This window comes from Callospermophilus lateralis, chromosome 5 (genome assembly GCF_048772815.1).
Source record: "Callospermophilus lateralis isolate mCalLat2 chromosome 5, mCalLat2.hap1, whole genome shotgun sequence".
Lineage (NCBI taxonomy): Eukaryota > Metazoa > Chordata > Mammalia > Rodentia > Sciuridae > Callospermophilus > Callospermophilus lateralis.
This window is the reverse complement of record NC_135309.1, coordinates 63807250-63827021: the sequence shown is the minus strand read 5'-3', so window position 1 is coordinate 63827021 and position 19772 is coordinate 63807250. Positions and strand designations below refer to the sequence as shown.

The 19772-nt window shown below is 56.0% G+C and overlaps 1 protein-coding gene across 1 annotated transcript; it reads left to right on the top strand.

Annotated features, from left to right (window-relative positions):
- Positions 1 to 716: 716 nt before the first annotated feature.
- On the top strand, positions 717 to 18696 carry Slc6a7 (solute carrier family 6 member 7). The gene is made up of 14 exons (XM_076855930.2): positions 717 to 749; positions 5720 to 5903; positions 7884 to 8015; positions 8206 to 8440; positions 9957 to 10095; positions 11409 to 11543; positions 12377 to 12480; positions 12610 to 12734; positions 13412 to 13524; positions 13607 to 13738; positions 14176 to 14275; positions 14468 to 14568; positions 15137 to 15304; positions 18487 to 18696. Exons 1-14 carry the CDS (start codon positions 717 to 719, stop codon positions 18694 to 18696), a joined length of 1911 nt encoding a protein of 636 aa, XP_076712045.1.
- Positions 18697 to 19772: the final 1076 nt, after the last annotated feature.

The window sequence follows — 19772 nt, the reverse complement described above, 5'->3', positions numbered from 1 at the left end:
ATTTGGATAAATATCTGCTAATGGTGGATGCCAACAACCCACAGTCGCCAATACATGTTAACTGAGCACCTACAATGTGCCAGGCCCTACGCTAGCTGGTTCCCATGTCTGTGAATTCCTCCACTTCTGTAAGGGAAGTGAGATTCTTGTTCCATTTTCCAGAAGCAGTTGCAACGCAGAGAACTTAAGTAAGTTCCCAAAGCAGATAGGGGGGATGCTGGATCCCAAGACTGGGCTGTCAAGTGTCCCTGCGCATCACCTGCCTCCTTCCTTGCTCAAGGAAGGAAAGGGAGGCCCAGAGAGGGCAGGTCACTCTCTCAAGGTCACACAGGAGACGGTGGTGGCTGAGGCCAAGGGTTTCTCTGGAAACCCCCCCTCCCCACTGGCGCGGGCCCCTCCAATTCACAGCTCTGCGTGCGGGGGCGCCGCATCCCCCAGCCACCGTCGGTCGGTCAGCGGGTCTATCTGGGTGTCTCGCCAGCTTCGGGCGCTGCGCAGAGAGAGGCAAGTGGTTCGCAGCGCCCGGCCCGGCGCCCCACACCCGCAGCCGTCAGACGGCAGCGCCTGCGCCCGTGCCGGTGCCCACCCCAGCCGGTGCGCGGGAGCCGCCGGGCAAAGGCGCAGCGGCCGGCGGACAGGTGGACGATTTCGCTGCCTCGCCCCGCTGTCTGCACCCTGAGAAGCCAAGCCCGCAAGCCCAGCACCCGCCCTCCGAAATGAAGAAGCTCCAGGGAGCTCACCTCCGCAAGGTAGGGCGCAAGGGCCGGGCGCACCTGAGCCGGGGCTGCGGGCTCGCCCGCCTGGCGGCCGCGGAGGAGGAATGGGGTGGGAGGGGTCCCGGCCTCGCAGGGCTCCTCCGGCCCTGCCGAGCCGGACCCCAGGGAGGGGCGGGGTCGGCCCTGGCGCGGGGGAGGGAGGGGGCTGGGACGCACCAGGCCGGGGCCGCGCGAACAGGTGGCTGCAGCCCCGGGAGGCGCCGGGGAGCGGGCAGCCCGGGCCACACGTCCGCCTCTCCCCTGCCCCGCGCCCGCCTCCGCCAGGGGCTGATTGCGGGGTAGCGGACCCTAGAAGCTGAGCCAGCCCGGAGCGGGACTGGTTTCGGGGTCGGGGATCAACCTGGCGCGTGTCTCGGTACTCCCCTGGAGCAGCCTCTGCCAGCCTCCAGCAGCCCCACTTCTTTCCTGCCTGCTCCTGCCCTTGGGCCACCACCTGCCTCCTCCCTGTCCCCTGCCTCTTCCTGGCAGCTTTACGTTTCCCGGTGAGACCGCAGGCTGTCCCTCTGTCGGGCTGAAAGGAAACAGAGGCAGGAAGCGGGGAATCGGAGGCCCAAGAGGATGGGCAGTGGAGGTGGAGGGTGGGAGTTGGGGTGAGGACCGAGGCCACAGACCTCAGCCCCTCCCCACCTTTCTGGGTGGGGATGGGCCTCCCTGCCAAGTTTTATGGGTGTGGAGAGGGGAAGCACTGGGGGAGGCTTTCCGTCTTTGGAGTTAATAGTTCCAGCCCTAGCCAAGGAGTCGGAATCCCTGGTTACTATTACTGCAGCTGTCACTGGCCCCGTGACTCTGGACTACTCCATTCTCTAAGCTGGGCCTTCCCCGGTACAGAGACACTAAAGCCCTCCCTTCCCCTGTGTGAGGTGGGGACACAGGGCACTGTGGGCACAAGGGGAAGTGGATGGGAGGAGACATCAGGGGGCCTGTCTCCTCCCCACACCTGCTGCCCAACTCGGCACTCATTCAGGGGCTCTGCCCTGGGCCGCCAGACTCAGAACCTCAGCAGTAGGTGGGTCTTTTTAATTGACCAACCTGAGTGACTTCTTGGGGCCTATTGTGAGTCTTTTGGAACCTGTACCCATTGTTTTTCCACTCTCCTTCCCACAAGAGCCCCTACCCCTCTCTGCCACAAGGCCACCCATTATGTAAACAGCCATGTGCTGTGAAGCTCTTTCTGGGAGCTTAGCTAACCTTATTTCATTCAATCATCCAATGATTCCTGAAATGAGGTCTTATCATCCCCATGTTACAGACAAGACAACTGAGGCCCAGAGAGATGAGGCTTATTGCTTACCTGGCAGTAGGCTAAGCCACCTAGAACCAATAGGGCAATTCTGGGACCACCTTCTCTCAGGGTCCCTTTTGGTCTTGAACAGAAGAGAGCAGGGAATAAGAAAATGCTAGAATCAGCACCAGCATCTTTCAGAGATGAGCACTGGACTGGGAGTCAGAGGACCTGGGTCCTAGTCTTGCTCTGCCTTTAATTTAAATATTTGACCTTGGGCTCATCAATTCCCTTTCCTGAAACTCGGTTTCCTCCCCTACACAACGATGAACTTGGACTTCAGATTCCTATTGTCTATCTCTGTCCTGAAGAAGGGAGGACAGCCATGGCTTGGGCAGTCCAGCCTCTCCCAGCCCCTGCAGTGGGACCTACATTTGCTGATCCCTCAAAGAGAGGGCGGAGGTCTGACAAAGCAGGCGTGCATTTCTGCATGACCTTGGGGTGGGGGTGGGGGGTTCAAGATTGAGAGTGCCCACACAGGTGGAAGTGTGAAGTGACTCTTGCAGCTTCTGACCCTGCCCCATTTTTTGGTTCCTATCCTCTGTCTCCCGACCAGTTCCAACCTCCTGGGATTCACCTCACAGGGAGGCAGGGGGCTGCAGGTGGGCTCCTGATTGGCTCAGCTTTGGAGGACCCCATCCCCTGGCCCTGGAGCAGGAACAAGCTTCCCTCTGATTGGGGGAGGAGGGGGACGAGCTGTCAGCATCCTGCTCTTGGAACTCCTGTCTCCATGGAAACAGAGCTGGAACTGCTCTGTGAGCACGGAAAGGGCAGCTTCTCTGGAGGGATCAGAGGAGTCTCATTACCAGGACCTCCTGTCAGCTGGCCTGAACGGGGCAGGGGGTCTCAGGTGATAGGCCTGCCTACTGGCTGCTACAGTCTCACTCCAGGAGCCCACCTGGGAGTGAGAGGTTCTAGAAGCCTGGTGCTCCCCCAGCCCGAGAGATGGCCTTAGGGAAAGGGAGGGTTTCAAGTGCATGTGGGAACTGCCACTCTCACCTCAGCCTGTCCCAGATCACAGCTAAGGAACCGCTGGTCCAGCAACCCTTGGAGAATGATATTTTAAAAGCAGCTTTGTCATTGTCATGGTCACCATCCCCTTTAATCATGCTAGGCTGTGCTGATCACCACTGCCCAGCCTCAGACAAGATCACTACTACTATGTCACCACTGTCACTGAGGGTCAGCTCAAGCTGTTATCCCAGTGTTGCCACCACCTGATGCACAGCCCGATTCTGTCACTGCAGCCAGACACCCCTGGTCCTGTAGCTCTCATGACATCTCTACTTTTCTGTCCCCATTTTTTTTTTTTTTTTTTTTTTTTTTTGCTGGTGGTGCTAGGAATGGAACCCAGGGCCTCACACCTGTTATGCTGCCACTGAACCACATGCCCCAGTCCTCCTTGCATCATCTTGACCCCAGTAATGATGACATGACCAATACCCTTAAAGCCTCCCCTGTCACCACCTGCTTGGCATGGACAATCTTAGAATAAGAAACCAGTCTGACCATAGCAAGTACTGAGCCCCTGGGCTGGGCTCTGATCTGGCCTGCAGATTTTATAAGTGGCTACGGCAAAATCTCTGGTGAATCTTGCCATGGACCATCAGAACTGAGACTGTCTAGACTCACGTTTCCCCAAGTACATCCCAGCATGCTGCTTTTTGAGACTATTTTTCTGAAATAGAATTTGGAAATACTGCATTCTAGTCCCTATTTGGGAGTCATTATGCACGTTGACTTGTTAAAGGTCCTGTAGCAAAGAAACATGTCCTGTTTTGTGTTAACCCCAGTTTTCCTCAAATCTCTTTGGTTCAAGAATGCTTTTTCCGCAGAATACCTATAACATCCCAAGGGACATGTTTCTGAAAATGCTGATCCATCTAATGCCCTCATTGTCCAGAGGGGAAACGGTGGCTCAGAAGGCTTCTGAAGTCTCGCGCTGTATTAGCACAGATTTTGGACTAGAATTACTCTGCTTTTCCTCCAAAGCATGGCTCAGCAGGAGGTGAGGGCTCCTTTTGCTTGGCAGAAGACCTTGACATTGCTCACCAATAGGCCTCCAACACAGCTGTACATTGCAAAGGCAGGCAAGATGTAGCTGCCCTTTCTCCTGACCATTCCTGGGTCTCTGGCTGAGAACTGCTCTTAGAATTTTAGATGGTCACCCTGGCACTGTTGGACTTCCCTGTAGGTGCTTATAGCCATGGCACTTTGCATGACTTGAGTCCAGGATCCCAAGTGGCTGGAGGCGGGCCACCTCTCCCAGCCCAGCTAGAAGGGAGAATGCCCAGTGGGCCTCTCCACCCACTTGGAGTCATGGAAGGGATGTCAGAGGCAGCTGGCCTCTGTTCTCTGCTCTTATCTGCTCTTGTGACAGCAAGATTGCAACTTTCTGAGACAGATCAAGGCTTAAGTAGCTTTTTCCTTCCCAAGAGCCAAAATCCACAGTCCTCAGTAAGCCCCCTTGAACCATAGGGCATATGTCTAGTCCCTCCCTTAAGGAGCCCACGTCCCACCAAGTCCCACCTTCCGGTGTTCAGGGCTCCCAGCTTCTTCCCTTTGTCCCCCTGTAACCTCTTTTCCCGCATACCCTTCCATCTGGCCATCTGCCCTCTGGACATGCTCCACATGTCTGTGTCTGTCTTAGTCAAGTGCCTAGAAAGGAAACAAAGTCCATAGAGTAAGGAAAGACAAGGCCCTTAGCCCCGGGAAACTCAGGGCTCAGGACCTAGTTCTCTCTCTAGCCAACCAGGGAAAGACCTTCAGCCTCAGTTTTTCTCATGCTTGGAATGACCCTTAGTTGAGTACTCAACTCAGAGTTGTTTTAAGAAAGAGGTGACATGAGTAAAATGTTTAGTGCAGTGCCCAGTAGTTGGTGACCATTAGTAAGACCATCACTTCCACCATCACCACCACCATCACCATCACCACCATCAGCATCACCTCCACCATCACTATTTTTGCTGGTGGTGCTAGGAATGGAACCCAGGGCCTCACACCTGTTATGCTGCCACAGAACCACACGCCCCAGTCCTCCTTGCATCATCTTGACCCCAGTGATGATGACATGACCAATACCCACAAAGCCTCCCCTGTCACCACCTGCTTGGCATGGACAATCTTAGAATAAGAAACCAGTCTGACCATAGCAAGTACTGAGCCCCTGGGCTGGGCTCCGATCTGGCCTGCAGATGGTAGCATCACTACCATCATTTCCACCATCACCACCTCCACAACCATCACCACCTCTACCACCACCATTACCACCTCCACCATAACCACCATCTCTACCACAACTACCACCTCCACCATCACCAACACCACCATCACCTCCACCATCACCACCTCCACCTCCACCTCCAGCACCACCACCATCATCACCAGTGGTGGCAGCAGCAACATCAAAATAAAACCAAGACCATCCCTTGATTTGACCTTTGTTAGCCAAGACAGGACCAGGTAGTATTCTCAGTGTTGCAAGCCACCCTGCCAGGCCATGAGGCCCTCCTGCATGTGACCATGTGAGTCCACACAGAGCACTGGGTTATGGGATGGTAGAGTGTCTTTCCATTCTGCCTGCTCAAGTCTACACTCTTGTCATGGGGTCACAGCTCTAGCCTGGCCTCACTCTCGCTTTCTGCTTTGGTCTTACTGGCAGCCCATCACCCCAGACCTGTTGATGACCCCCAGCGACCAGGGAGATGTGGACCTGGATGTGGACTTTGCTGCAGACCGGGGGAACTGGACAGGCAAGCTGGACTTCCTGCTGTCCTGCATTGGCTACTGTGTGGGCCTGGGCAACGTCTGGCGCTTCCCCTATAGAGCCTACACCAATGGAGGAGGTATGGGCCTCATGCTGTTGAGGGCTATCAGGGGTGACTGGCCAAGGCTCAGGGTAGAATGAGGTAGAATGTGGTCTCAGCCACTGACTGCTGGAGACCTTGGCCTGGGAGGGGGACCTTACTCTGCCCTGTCCCTTTCCATCATCTATGCCCCTCTCTCATCCCTCCCATGCCCAGGATGGATACCCACTTTGCTGTCTTCCTGAGGCTCAGTATCCACTGGGCCTTGAATGATGGGCAGAGGGAGCTGCCTGGGCTTCCTGATAAAGGCCTGTGTCTGCCTGTAAATAATCAACCTGCTTTTGATATTCTTCCCATCCCTTCCCCCTCCCCTCTCCTCCTCCAGAGCCCTTCTCTGTCAATCATTCCCCCTCTCAAATCTCCAACATTTCTTCCTCTCCTGGTTCCTTCCACTCAGAATGCAAACACAGTCTCTCCTAGATTACAAAAAAAAAAAAAAAACAAACAAACAAAAAAAAAAACCCCACTTTTCTGTCCCTGCTTCTCCATCACATTACTCTTCTAAGTCTCATTAACAATAGCTAAGTTTGCGCCATTCTCCTCCGCCAGGTCCCCGGGCTAAGCGCCTGTCTTATTGAACCCTGATGACAACCCTCCTGGAGGCTGGGGATATAGCTTCGTTGGTAGAGTGCTTGCCTCGCATGCAGAGGCTTTGGGTCCAATCCCCAGCACCACAAAAACAAAACAAAACAAACAAACAAAAAAACCCTTCTGGGTAGGCACCATGGAAATGATGAGGCTGTTGGGAGCTAGAGAGGCCAGACTCTTTGCCCAAGGTCCCACAGTAGCGGACCCCACAGTCCAACTCCCGACTGTTTTCTCCAGGATCACCGTGCTCCCACTAGGTCTCTGTATTGCCAACAATCTCTGCCAGTCCTACTTTTGAAGCCAGGCTTGGTAACCCATGCCCCCAATTTCAGGGACTTAGGAGACTGAAGCCACAAGTTTGAGGCCAGCCTCAGCAACTTAGCAAGGCCCTAAGCAATTTGGTAAGACCCTGTCTTGGGGAAAAAATAGATAAATAAAAAGCATTGGGTATAGGGCTCAGTGGTTTAGCACCCCTAGGTTTAATCCCCAATACCAAAAAAAAAGAAGGTTTTTTTGATATAAAATGAGAAAAATTCACAAAAAACTAGATGAACAAAGCAAAGGTACATTTCTGTGTCTAGGAATGTGTGCCGGGAGGGGCCTCCCAAACTTCTGGAATTCCGGCGTCTGCAGTTGCCCCTCTACTCTCCTGTTTCCTGCTCTTTCTCTCTGTGTGCTGACCTCATTTTTTCCTGAGACAGGCTTCCTCCCTGTGGTTGGGAGAGCTGCGGTGGAGACATCTCTGGAATGACTCTGAAGCTCCTCGGCCAGGTTTAGCCACCCCAGAGCTTTCCAGAACTGCTTTGTCTGAATGAGTCTCTACAGCATTACAGAGAAGATCTCTGATGTCCCCGGCTTGGGAAATGTGCCCACAGTGGGGCGGGAGGGAGGGCAGAGGCGCTGGCTGGTGTGACGGCAGCTCTTCCAGAGCCATATGGTGGTGGGCGGTTCTCTGAAGGAGAAAGCTGTCTATATGAGAAGAAAAGGGAAAGGATGTTGGCCCACGAAACCACAGGTGGCAGCCACGAGTGTCTGAGGTGGTGTGGAGGAGAGGGGACAGGAGGACTGGGGCCAGATTCTGCAGAGCATTGACTTCTGCCGTGAGGAGTTCACACTTATTCTATAGAAAAATCCCTTCATCCCCTGGTTCATTCTCAAGTGTCTGCTCTGGTCAGCCCTGTTCTGGGCACCGGGTGCTCTCAGTGGCCTGGGATGAAGAGACGGCAGCCCTGCGAGTGCACAGTCCCAATGCACAGGAGCAGTGCTGCGTGCACCAGCCGGTGGTGTCTGACCACGGGGGCGTTGTGGGTGGCTAGAGCTGGGCACGGGGGGCACTGACCCACCGAGCCCCTCCAACCTTCCTCCCTGCAGGTGCCTTCCTGGTGCCCTACTTCCTCATGCTGGCCATCTGTGGCATCCCCCTCTTCTTCCTCGAGCTCTCCCTTGGTCAGTTCTCCAGCCTGGGACCCTTGGCCGTCTGGAAAATCAGCCCCCTCTTCAAAGGTGAGGCCTCCGTGGTCCCTGGGCTGGGCCTCTGGAGGCGGGGAGGTTGCTCTACCGCACCCACTAAGCTCCAGGCAGAGGGACGTGAAGCCCTGGGCAGTAACAGGTTCCCAGAGGGCCACTGGGCCTGGCTGCAGCGTTCTGCAGAGGGCGAGGCCCAGCGGCCCAGCGGCCCCTCTCTGCCCCGCAGGTGCGGGCGCGGCCATGCTGCTCATCGTGGGCCTGGTGGCCATCTACTACAACATGATCATCGCCTACGTCCTCTTCTACCTCTTCGCCTCCCTCACCAGCACCCTGCCCTGGGAGCACTGCGGCAACTGGTGGAACACAGGCCGCTGCCTGGAGCACCGGGGCGCCAAGGAGGGCAACGGGGTGCTGCCCCTCAACCTCACCAGCACCGTCAGCCCCAGCGAGGAGTACTGGAGGTCAGGCAGCCCCGCCTGGCGATGGGCCGAGGGGCCCCCAACACCGGGCAGGGTAGCTGAAGAGAGGGTGGGGACACAGCAGCACCCCCAAGGGGCTCAGTGTCATCTCAAGGCAGAGTCCAGGTACTAGTGTGGGGGGACTCTGGCCTCTAATGCCAGCCCTTCACCTGCCGGCTGTGTGACCTGGAGCACTGTGCTTGGTTCCCGTGGCTTTGTCTTTAGAATGAAGGCGATAATGGTAGGTAAATCAGGCAGTCCAGTCTGGTGGATGGTAAAGGCGCAGTAAAAGCTCAGAAGCTCCCTGGTGATAATGATAGTGATGGTGATGACAGTAACAGGGACACTCTGGAGTCTGTTTCCTCCTTTGTGACAGTGCTAATAGGATGCTATCCACTCATGTACTCATTCATTTTTTAATAAGTATCTATTGTGCGCCTGTTATATCAAAGGGCAAAAAGCATACACAGTAAAGAGCATGTCAGATTAGTCGTAGAGGAGAGACGGGTCTATAATGGAGCAGGACAGCTGTGAGATTTAAACAAGGAAATGGTATAAAGCCATCAGCACAGGGCCAGGCACATTGTGAGCCCCGGGAGCCATGGCCATTAGAAGGACATCGCTGCTTATCAGCCTGTCCCAGTGCCCCATTTTATAGCCGAGGAAGCAAGGCCCAGGGACTTGCTCAGTAATTAATGACAGAGGCAGAATTGACACTCAGCACTTCTGATTCCTAATCTCGTGGAACATTCTAGAGTAGCCTGATCTCTGGGTATTGGCTGGCCAGAGGTACCCCTATCCCTGCCTCTGCATGGAGCAGCTTTTAGGAATTTCTCCCAAATGGGCCTCATATCTTAAAATATGTCAGTCCCTAACATGGTCCATCTCTATTCAAGGCCTCCCAATGTGTCTGTGCCTGCTGAAGACCCTTAGGAAAAGACAAGCCAAAGAACTTGATGTGTCTCTGGCAGCTGCCAAGGGTCTCTATGGCAATGCCATGGCCCACTGTATCAGATGGGTGGGGGCAGGAGGCAGATGGCACTGAAGGGGATTTAGTAAAGGGCTCCACAGAGCCACAAGGAAACATAGGGGCACCTGGAATAGGTGGGCACCACCCCGCGAACCAAGGAGACCAGGGGAAGGAATCAGGGGAAATGGGAGCCTTTGACGAGGGCTGCCCAGCAAGAACCATGGCTCAGAGGGACATAGGCACAGCTGGACTCTTGGATGGCACATGTGCATGTGTAAGTGTGTATGCATGTGTGTGTGCAAATGTCCACACCCTCGCCTCTCCACCATCAGCCTCCTGCTGTCACCTCCCCTCAGCCAAACCCAAGTAGAAGTGGAAGAGGAAGGGAGCCTGATGTGGGGTCAGCAGAGGCCAGCCTCCTGGGACAGGCTGGTCAGGAAAGGATAGGGGGCTGGGAGGAGAGGCACGGGGCCTCGCACGCTGGACACAGCTTTGCCCCATGCTTGCAGAGTGTGGCAGGATGACAGAGGACGCTCTTTATCTCCACAGCCGCTATGTCCTGCACATCCAGGGCAGCCAGGGCATCGGCAGCCCTGGGGAGATCCGCTGGAACCTCTGCCTCTGCCTGCTGCTGGCCTGGGTCATCGTCTTCCTCTGTATCCTCAAGGGTGTGAAGTCCTCGGGCAAGGTGAAGCCCGGGAGACCAGAGACCGGGGGCAGGGCAGAGGCTCCCAGAGGCTGGGGAAAGGACAGGCCTCATTGGGAAGAGGGGAGGGGTAGGTGTTGAGATGGGGACATTGCCGATGACAGATGGGAAGTGAGAGGCATCAGGGGAAGGCCACTTTGCCAGACCAGAAACCTGCTGAGGGGAGCATCCACAGGATTTTCAAGTTGACATCCTTACCCTGGGTTTGGCACTTTGGAGGGGCCCAGCAAGTTTGTTGAGTGCTCAGAGGGCGGGTATATGAATCAGGGCTCTTGGGGATGCCTGTGACCTGACCCCAGATGTTACATTCAGTTGGACTCCAGAGGGTGTGCTTCAGGCAGAGTTGGGTCCAGGGGTTTGATGAATGTCATCAGTAATTGGCTTTTCTGGTCTCCCAGCAATGGGTGGTCTTCCTCTAGGCTTCAGGCTTTGTTCTCCCTGAGGTTGCCCCAGCAGCTCTCACTTAGACTTGACCTTCCGGGTGCACGTTTCACCTTTTCCTCAGCGTCTTGTAGAATTTAGTCTTGCTGGGTAGGCTGGGCTGTGCCCCAGTCCCTGAGCAGATCTCTGTGGCCGGGAGAGTGAGGTGCCTGTGCTGAGGATGGAGTCCACCCCTCTAGTGCAAGTTGGGGTACCGTTACCTGAAGAGGGCAAACTAGATGCTGGGGGGACAAAGCCACAGATGTCCACTGTAGGGAGTGGAGGGGCAAGGAAGCCATTTTCGAAGGACTTGGAAACCTTCTGCCGCTCACTGGGTCATTTGTAAATTACAGCTTGTCTCTCTGCTAAGTGCTGAGGGGTGCTGACCCCAAGGAACAGAGCTAATAAAAGAAGACGGGGCAGGAAGCATATAGAAAGAGAGGAGGGGTGCTCAAGGTCACGGCCAAGGCAGGGAGGGATGCTCTCCCACAGGGTTCACGGAAGGAGTGGCTGGAGGGCTGGGAGAGGGAAGAGGAAGGGCAGAGGGGAGTTTGGGGGTGATGACCTCACAGAGCGGGTTTGCAGGGGCAAGGTGTGGACACAGGGAGGAGGAGCTCTGTCACCAGTGATGCTGGCCTGGGCCAGGGCGACAGTGGAGATGGGCCTGGGGTGGACTTGGGGAGCAGGGTGACAGCACTTAGTCGATGGTTAGATGGAGGGTGTCAGGAGGGAGGGAGGAGACACACACTGGACAATGGCTGGTTCCTGGCTTGTGCCACCTGAAGGTAGGGAAGGAGATTGTCTCTGATGAGGATCTCAGGAGACAGAGGGGTTGGGGGTCCCCCGCTTTCAGCTTCCCTCTGGTCACTTCTCAGGTGGTGTATTTCACGGCCACATTCCCCTACCTCATCCTGCTCATGCTGCTGGTCCGCGGAGTGACCCTCCCTGGGGCCTGGAAGGGCATCCAGTTCTATCTCACCCCCCAGTTCCACCACCTGTTGTCTTCCAAGGTGAGGTCCTCGGGGTGGGGTGCAGAGCAAGGGGAGTGGGGGAACAGAGGGCAGGAGACCTCCAAGTGGGGAGCTCCCAGCAGCAGGCACTGGAGCTGGCCCTTCCTATGTACTCGTGTCATTTATCATTCTTTAAAAAATCCTTTGAAGTAGACATTATTCTCCCCATTGTATGGATGAAGAAACTGGGGTCCACAAGAATTAGTGACAAGCTGAAAGTTACATAGGTGGAGAGTGACAGTGGGAATCCCAGCCCAGAGCTGATGAACTCCATACCCAAGGAAGGCGTTAGGAATAATGACAAGAACAACAGGATGCCGACAGTTAACATTTATTATTTATTGGCCGTGACAGTGCCTGACTGTGCCCTGGCATTGAGCTCTGGAGCAGTGGTGCAGTCCTTCCTGCCCTAGGATCAGCAATTCAGGGTGACGATGTGGCTTCCTGGGGCTGAACAGCTACTAACTGGGGAAGCTGGGATTCAGCCCAGGTCCCTCCGACTCTAGGCGGGAAGTCAAGGGTTACCTGGGCTTATTGTCAGATGAATCCACTGCGAACTACGTTAGGTGCTCCTTCCTTTACAACTGAACCAAGCTTAGAGGTGAGCTATATGCTAGGTGGGAAACCCAGGCCCCGAGAGGGGAAAGGAGCCCCGCACACCCCACAGTGGAAGTTGGAGCAGGGTCTTTCCTGGCCCGTGTCGTGGGGCTGGCTCTTCCCCCTGCCTGTCCCCCAGCCCAGCCTTGTCCCTTGCTTCTCTTCCTGGGCCTCTGCACACGGCTGTAAACCAGCCCCTTCTCTCTGCCCTTCACCTCTGTCCTTCGCCCGCACAGGTGTGGATCGAAGCTGCTCTTCAGATATTCTACTCCCTGGGTGTGGGCTTCGGGGGTCTCCTCACCTTTGCCTCCTACAACACATTTCACCAGAACATCTATAGGTCAGTGCCTGCAGTTTCCCCGCAGCCTGGGGCCAAAGCAGGAAGGAGAGTGGCGGGCCAGGGAGGGCCTCAGGGGCAGACGGGGTGGCCGCGGCTCACCCTGGCCTGTGCCCGCACTTCTCCTGGCAGAGACACCTTCATCGTCACTCTGGGCAATGCCATCACCAGCATCCTGGCTGGCTTCGCCATCTTCTCCGTACTGGGCTACATGTCGCAGGAACTGGGTGTGCCTGTGGACCAAGTAGCCAAAGCAGGTGGGCAGGCTGCCAGGTGTAGTGTGAACGCACGTGTCGGCCACAGCTGGGGCTGGGCCAGGGAGCACGTGTGGACCAGAGAGGTTGTGGATGGGTACGCTGTGTGTGTGTGTGTGTGTATGTGTGCACCAGTGTGTACAAATGTGCATGCAAATGAACATGTCTTGGTCTCTGGGTGTCCAAGTGCAAAGGCATAGGTGTGCAAATGAGTGTACATTAATCTGTGTCAGGAGATAAATGAGTTTCTGTAGGAGATTGTCTTATCTTTCCTGCCTTGTTTGTCCAGATGAGTCACTTCCTGGGTGAGATGTCTGTGTGTAAGTGAATCAGGGTGAGGATGATCTTGTGGATCAGTGTGCGGTGCCGGGGGATGTGGAAGTGTGTGTTAGTGAGATTCTTGGTACAAACTAACTGTGTGTTTTAATGGGATTTTATGTTTGGATCCCGTGATTGTCCATCCACTCATTATCAAGTCCCTCGTTCTGTCGGGTTATTATTGAGCACCTACAATGTGTCCTAGGAGTTAAGACAGCGTTGGAAGCATGCATTCAGTGTATGTCTCTGAGTTAAGCTAAATGAGCATGCCCAAATGCCTGTGTGTGACTGAGTGTATTTGAGTGTGAATGTGGGGGCCATGGCATGCCCCAAACTGCTGACCCCGTGTGCCCTTGGCCCAGGCCCCGGCCTGGCCTTTGTGGTCTACCCACAGGCCATGACCATGCTGCCCCTGTCCCCCTTCTGGTCCTTCCTCTTCTTCTTCATGCTTCTGACCCTCGGCTTGGACAGCCAGGTGAGCCTGGTGCCTGGGCTGGGCTGGGGTGTGGGTGGGGGAGGCAGAACCCTGACCCCAGCCTGCCGCCCCCACCATCCAGTTCGCCTTTCTGGAGACCATCGTGACAGCTGTGACGGACGAGTTCCCATACTACCTGCGGCCCAAGAAAGCTGTGTTCTCGGGCCTCATCTGTGTGGCCATGTACCTCATGGGGCTGATCCTCACCACCGACGTGAGTAGGACCGCAGGGAGGATGGCGGGAGCTGGGCTCTGGTACCTGTGACCTGGAGGAGTGGTCACTGAGCCACCTACGAATCCCCCTTTTGAAGGAAGCTGTCCCTCCCAGGCCCGGTCTCCCCAGGGCGGTCGCTTGGCCTGGTGATGGGGAGTCCTGGTCTGAATGGCCTGGGTCACGCTTCACTCCTGCTTGAGTGACCCCTGTTGACTTCACTCCCTCGGCCTGTTTCTCCTAGCTGGTAAAAGGGGGGTTCTACAGAGCAGGGAGGCTCCCCGAGGTGCTGCTGGTGCAGGGCTGGGCAGGTAGACGCCGTCACACGGCCTCACCGGGCTCCCCCAGCAGCCTCTTGCTCACTCCTGCCAGGACAGGCAGCTGCAGCGGAGAGCGAGGCTGGGCTGGTGGGGACCCTAGAGCTGTGCCTTGTGTTCCAGGGAGGCATGTACTGGCTGGTCCTTCTGGATGACTACAGTGCCAGCTTTGGGCTGATGGTGGTGGTGATCACCACGTGCCTCGCCGTCACCCGGGTGTATGGTGAGAAGGGCAAGGGAGGCAGAGTCCAGGCTCCCTGAGGTGGGAGAATGGAGTCTACCTGGGGCCCCTATTGCCTGGGTCCCTGACCCCAAAGGCCAGGACTTCCAGTGGGGATTTGGGGTGGAGGAGGGACTCTAGCAGTCTTGGGCTACGGGTAGGGCCATTCCTCCTCCTTCCCTCCCCCGCATGCAGGCATCCAGAGGTTTTGCCGAGACATCCACATGATGCTGGGCTTCAAGCCGGGCCTCTACTTCAGGGCCTGTTGGCTGTTCCTGTCCCCAGCCACACTCCTGGTAACCACGGGTGGGGGGGGGTGGGTTGGTGGCTGGGGCCCCCAGGCTGAGCACGTGGGTCCCCTCTGTGAACTCAGTCTGGTAGGGCCACCCTGGCCCAGAGTGGAGCCTATGACAGGGCTGCAGGGTGGGCATGAGGATCCTGACCTTGCTCCCCCTGCAAGGCCCCCCACTTTCATAGCTCAGCTGAGTTGAGCTCAACAGTTCTTTGGCAAAATGGGTGGGACTTTCCCAGGCCCAAGGGCCTCAGGGCTGGGGCCTTGGCACTGTGCTTTCTTGGACTTTTCTTGGTCATGCTTTCTTGTGCTTCAGAACTGGGCAGTCCCAGGCCTTAGTGTTGGTCAGCTTGGAGCTGGGCTAGCCCCAACCTTGCAAAGGCTTCAGAGATGGACCATCTTAGGATCTGGTATAACTTAGGATACTGCATGGCTTTGGGCTAAGCTCTCTCAGGTCTTGGGATGGTCCTGGGCTGGCCTATTTCAGGCTTTAAGGTAGCTCAGACTGGATCATCACAAGCCCTGGGGCCCACCTGAGGCCCCTGTGATGCTGGAGGTCACCCACCCTGCAGGCCCTGCTGGTGTATAGCATCGTCAAGTACCAGCCCTCAGAGTATGGCAGCTATCGCTTCCCCGCCTGGGCCGAGCTGCTGGGCATCCTCATGGGCCTGCTGTCCTGCCTCATGATCCCAGCTGGCATGCTAGTGGCTGTGCTTCGAGAGGAGGGCTCTCTCTGGGAGGTGAGTCTGCACCACCCTGTCCACCTTCAGCCTTTCTGACCTGTGCCCTGCCCTGGGCCTTCCTTAGAACAGAAAACACTGGCCCCCACACCGTATCCAGGGACCCACATGAACTGGGCAGATTCAGGGGCTCAAGTTCTGCTCTGTGGCTCCTCACAACAAGAGGGGCCTTGGAGGACGGAGCTGGACCAATCCAAGTCCAAGGTCCCCCCGTGAGTGGGACAGAGAATGGGGCTTAAACTCAGATGGCCAGCCCAAGTTTTTATGTGGAATTCAGTCAAAAGATAACTGAGAGACTCTAGAGGGTGGGCTGTCACATTCTCCTGTGCCCAGGAGTCCTATTGTGTCTCAGAGGTGGCCAGGGATAGAATGATGATGTGAGGACTATGGACAGGGCTTTATGGAGAGATCTAGAAAACAGAGAGAGTACAAGCTGTTGGGCACGGGGGTCAACTGGCCTTGAAAGAGGGAAATAGATAGTGACCTACTGTGGGCCAGCAGGTTAGCTGTTTGACCACAGAAGATCCTGTAGGCACTGAGCCCTTCACTTTTGAGGCTGTGGGCTCAGTCTCTGGTGGCCAGAGGTTGACATCATGAATTAGGCTTGGAGGGAGCCTGAGACCAGACAGAGCCTGGAGACCACCCTCCCGACATCCATCCTATCCCCTCCCTAACCTTGTCCTATAGCAATAGAGCAATAGAGCCAGCTGGTCCTGTCCCATGAGAGCTAATGGTTAAATATTCAGGGATGTGTGTACCTGCTGTTAAACCATTAAGAGCTAGGATTCCATAGTGGCGGAAAATCGGCTACAAAGTAGGCCTTCCATTCCCTCCCGCTCCCCCTCCACCTTCCCTCTCCCTGGGGCCAGTTTACCAGCACAAGACTGCCCCCTGCCACCCTACTGCACTGACCTTCCGCTGCCCTCAGCTCACCTCCATATCTCTACCTGGAGGAAGGTGCATGCCCTCCACCCCTCAGCAGCAGACAGATTGTGGCCGCACACCTCAGACCATAGGGGCTCTGCCTCCAATTGCTGTGTGACATGAGCAAATCCTTCCCTTCTCTGAACCTTAGGACCCTCCTCCCCACCACCTTGCTACTAAAGGGGTGGTCTGCAGGGAGTCTGCACAGGGAGGCTGCTCCGGTGCAGGCTTCAGCTCCCAGGAAGCCCAGGGTCCTTAACCCTGCTGATGGGCCCCTGGCAACACTGGGCTCCCTGCAGCCACCACCTCCCGCCCTCCCTGCTACAGAAGCTGCCCACAAACCCAGTGGAGCATGCATCCTGCTGGGGCTCCCTGGGAGGGACAGTCAGCACTGCAGAGGAGCCGCTGCCCAGCTCAGGAGTGCTGTCTTCCGAGACCAGGGCTTCCAGCATGGACTCCTTAGGATCAGAATCCTGATTCTGCCATTTGCCCACAGCAACAATGATCCTAAGCAAGTTACTACACTTCTCTGAACCTCAGTTTCTCCAGCTTTAAATAAGGACAGCAATAGCTATTCTGTGAGCTTATGGTAGTTAGCATTGTGGGGACAGAAAAGCAGAATATTCAAAACACGTAGGATGGCATCAGACTTCCTGGGTTCAAATCCAGGCAACTTAACTGACCTCTCTGAGCATTAACTTTCAGACGACATCTCTGTGGGTAAAGGGTAAGTACCCCCTCTCACAGGGATACTGTAAAGATTAAATAAGCTAACTCTTAGCTGGACTATGCGAAATGCTCAATGATAGACCAGGAGTTCCCACAGAGGGTGATTTTGTCCTCAGAGGGCACTTGGCAACATCTGAAGACATTGTCAGTTGAGATGGAGGGGATAAGGGGACAAGGCCATGCTACTGTCATCAAGCGGGCAGACACCAGTGATGCTGCTAAACATCCTTCCGGGCACAGGGCAGCCCCACCATAGCCCTGGAATTCTCCAGACCCAAATGTCAGTAGCGTTAAGCTGGAGGAACTTGGTCTGGGCCCTGGAGTTCAGCTGGGAACATATGTAAATCCCTGCTCTCAAGGTGCCTGTGTTCTAAGGTGGGAGACGAGGCAGGCAGTAAACACACCCTGTAGTAGTAAGTGCTATACTTAAAACAAGCACACAACAAAAAAACAGAAACCAGAGTTTCAGGAATAGCCAGGGTGTTCAGAGAGAACTGGGGAAATGGACATAGTGATCCATGTGGGTGTTTAGGGGGAGAGCATTCTAGGGCGATGGGGGTAAAGCCCTGGAAACTGTGAGAAGGTGGGTGCCACTGGAGCAGAGGGAGTGGAGGGAAAGTGGCAGGCACCAAGGTCAGGAAGGTTCATGGGACAGGAGACAGAACCCATGGTAAATACTTTGGCTGTCATTCAAAGTGAGAGGAGAAGCCATTGCAGGTTTCTGAGCAGCAGGGTTCCTGCCTCTCAGTAAGCGTCACCGTGCTGGGAAAGTCAAGTGTGCAAGGCCCTGGGCCAAGAGCATTACACACAGTATCTCCCCCAGGACCTGCAGCCTGTGGCTTCCCTTACGGTCAGCGGCCTCCCTTTCCCTGAGGGGGTGAGTGGGGCTTTCCTCCCCGGCAGGGCAGGCAGAGGGCTCTGGGAACGTGGTCCAGGAAAGAGGAACTCTGGAATGTCCAGGCTTAGTCATCACCTCAGCAGCACCCTCCTCCCGTGGAAGCAGGGGCTCGGAGAGGGAACGGTTAGAGTCAGGGCGGAGAGAGGCCCGAGGGCCAGCTGTCACCCCCACCTTGTTTCTCCTGTCTCATGGCTTTTTCCTAAAACCTCCAGTTCCTTTGGATTCAGCATTTAAAGGAAGGGACCCGGAGGGGACCTCTCCTGGATCCACCTTGGGATGCTCAGGAGAGGACCCTGCCCCTTGATCATAGCAGCCAAATTCTGCATAGCCTTGCCCTGTCCCCAGCACTCTGCCAAATGCGTCATCTCAAAGCCCTCACAATGACCCTGTGAGAGCTCCTGACTCCCAAGCTACAGACTGAACCTGCAGGCTACCCAGCTTGTAAGCGGCAGAGCAGGGTTCTCATTCAGACATGGAATCACTCCTTTGGGGAAGTAGTAGAGCGCCCCCTCCACCTGGGGTCGTTGCAAGGACTCAACCAGGTGACTGGTCAGGCCTTTGCTGGCTACCTGGCCGCAGAAAGCACTCAGCATCCGCTGGTGTCTCCACGGCTGTCTCTGCTCTGTCACAGAGGCTCCAGCAGGCCAGCCGGCCAGCCATGGACTGGGGCCCATCGCTGGAGGAGAACCGGACAGGCATGTACGTGGCCACACTGGCTGGGAGCCAGTCACCCAAACCACTGATGGTGCACATGCGCAAGTACGGGGGCATCACCAGCTTCGAGAACACGGCCATCGAGGTGGACCGAGAGATTGCCGAGGAGGAGGAGTCCATGATGTGAGGCAGAAGGCAGGCAGACGGGAGGCCCTGTCTGGGCCACACAGGCCCTCTGTGGGGGCTGCAAGAGGCAGCCGTGACTGCCGGAATTCTGAGAGGCTACGGGAGATTGCTACAGAGGCTGGTGTCCCCAGGACAAGTTGAAGTCTCTCCTGTGACCTCTGCCTTGCCTGAACCCTCTGGCCAGCCCCCTACACACACACACACACACACACCACACACACACACACACACACACACACACACACACTTCAAAGTGAGAAGAAGCCAGTTCAGCCTTCACTTTGCAGATGGACATGTGAGGCCAAGGAGGATGGGGCCTGGCCCAAGGTCACATGGCCGAGAGGACTTGGCCCCCAGCCTCTGAACTGGTTGCTCCCTTTCTCTTGGGGCAGTGGGCACCACATTCCCATTTTGTTCAGGTCCCAGATCCTCCATTGCTCCAGAAGCTGTCCTTCCACACTTTCACACACCTAAACTTGAACCTGGGGTTCAGGGCAGCCATAGGCACTTGAAGCTCCCAAGTCGCTGGGAATTAAAGGTCAATAAATTAAGTGAGGAGAAAGATCCCTGTGGGTTCCTGGTGCAGGCAGGCTCCCTGAGGGGGTGGGAGCCGAGGGTCCTGGAGGAGGAGGAGGTTTGCAGAGAGGGAAAAGAAGGGAGGGCCTCAGCCAGAGCTGCCTGTGGGGTCAGAGGAAGCCGACCTGCTGGGTTGTAAACCAAGAGTGGCCAGAGATGCTGCGGGGGTTAGGTTCCAAGAGGGCTCAAGTCAGAGCGAAGAATAGCAAGGAGAGAGGAGAGGGACGGGTGGGGGTGGGAGGGGATTTGCATGATACAGAATATCATTTTGGACCTGTTCAGGGTTGGTTAGGGGACAGGGTACAAGTGGGAGGCTGTGGAGGGTGGGCTGGAGGTGCTGGTGGCCTGAATTAGGACTTGAAGTGGGGGTAGGGAAAGGAAGGCTGTTAGAGAGGCCATACCTTCACCCAGTGGACCTTGTGCCCTGTGCCAGGGAGGACACACAGCCTCTGCTGAGGAGGTAGCCTCAGTCAGGGGTCTTAGGACCCAGGGCCTCTCTCC

Coding starts and splice junctions, on each gene's coding strand:
- Slc6a7 (XM_076855930.2), top strand. CDS start 717: ATGAAGAAGCTCCAGGGAGCTCACCTCCGCAAG. Junction 8,016..8,205: donor AATCAGCCCCCTCTTCAAAG/GTGAGGCCTCCG, acceptor TCTGCCCCGCAG/GTGCGGGCGCGGCCATGCTG. Junction 8,441..9,956: donor CCCAGCGAGGAGTACTGGAG/GTCAGGCAGCCC, acceptor TTATCTCCACAG/CCGCTATGTCCTGCACATCC.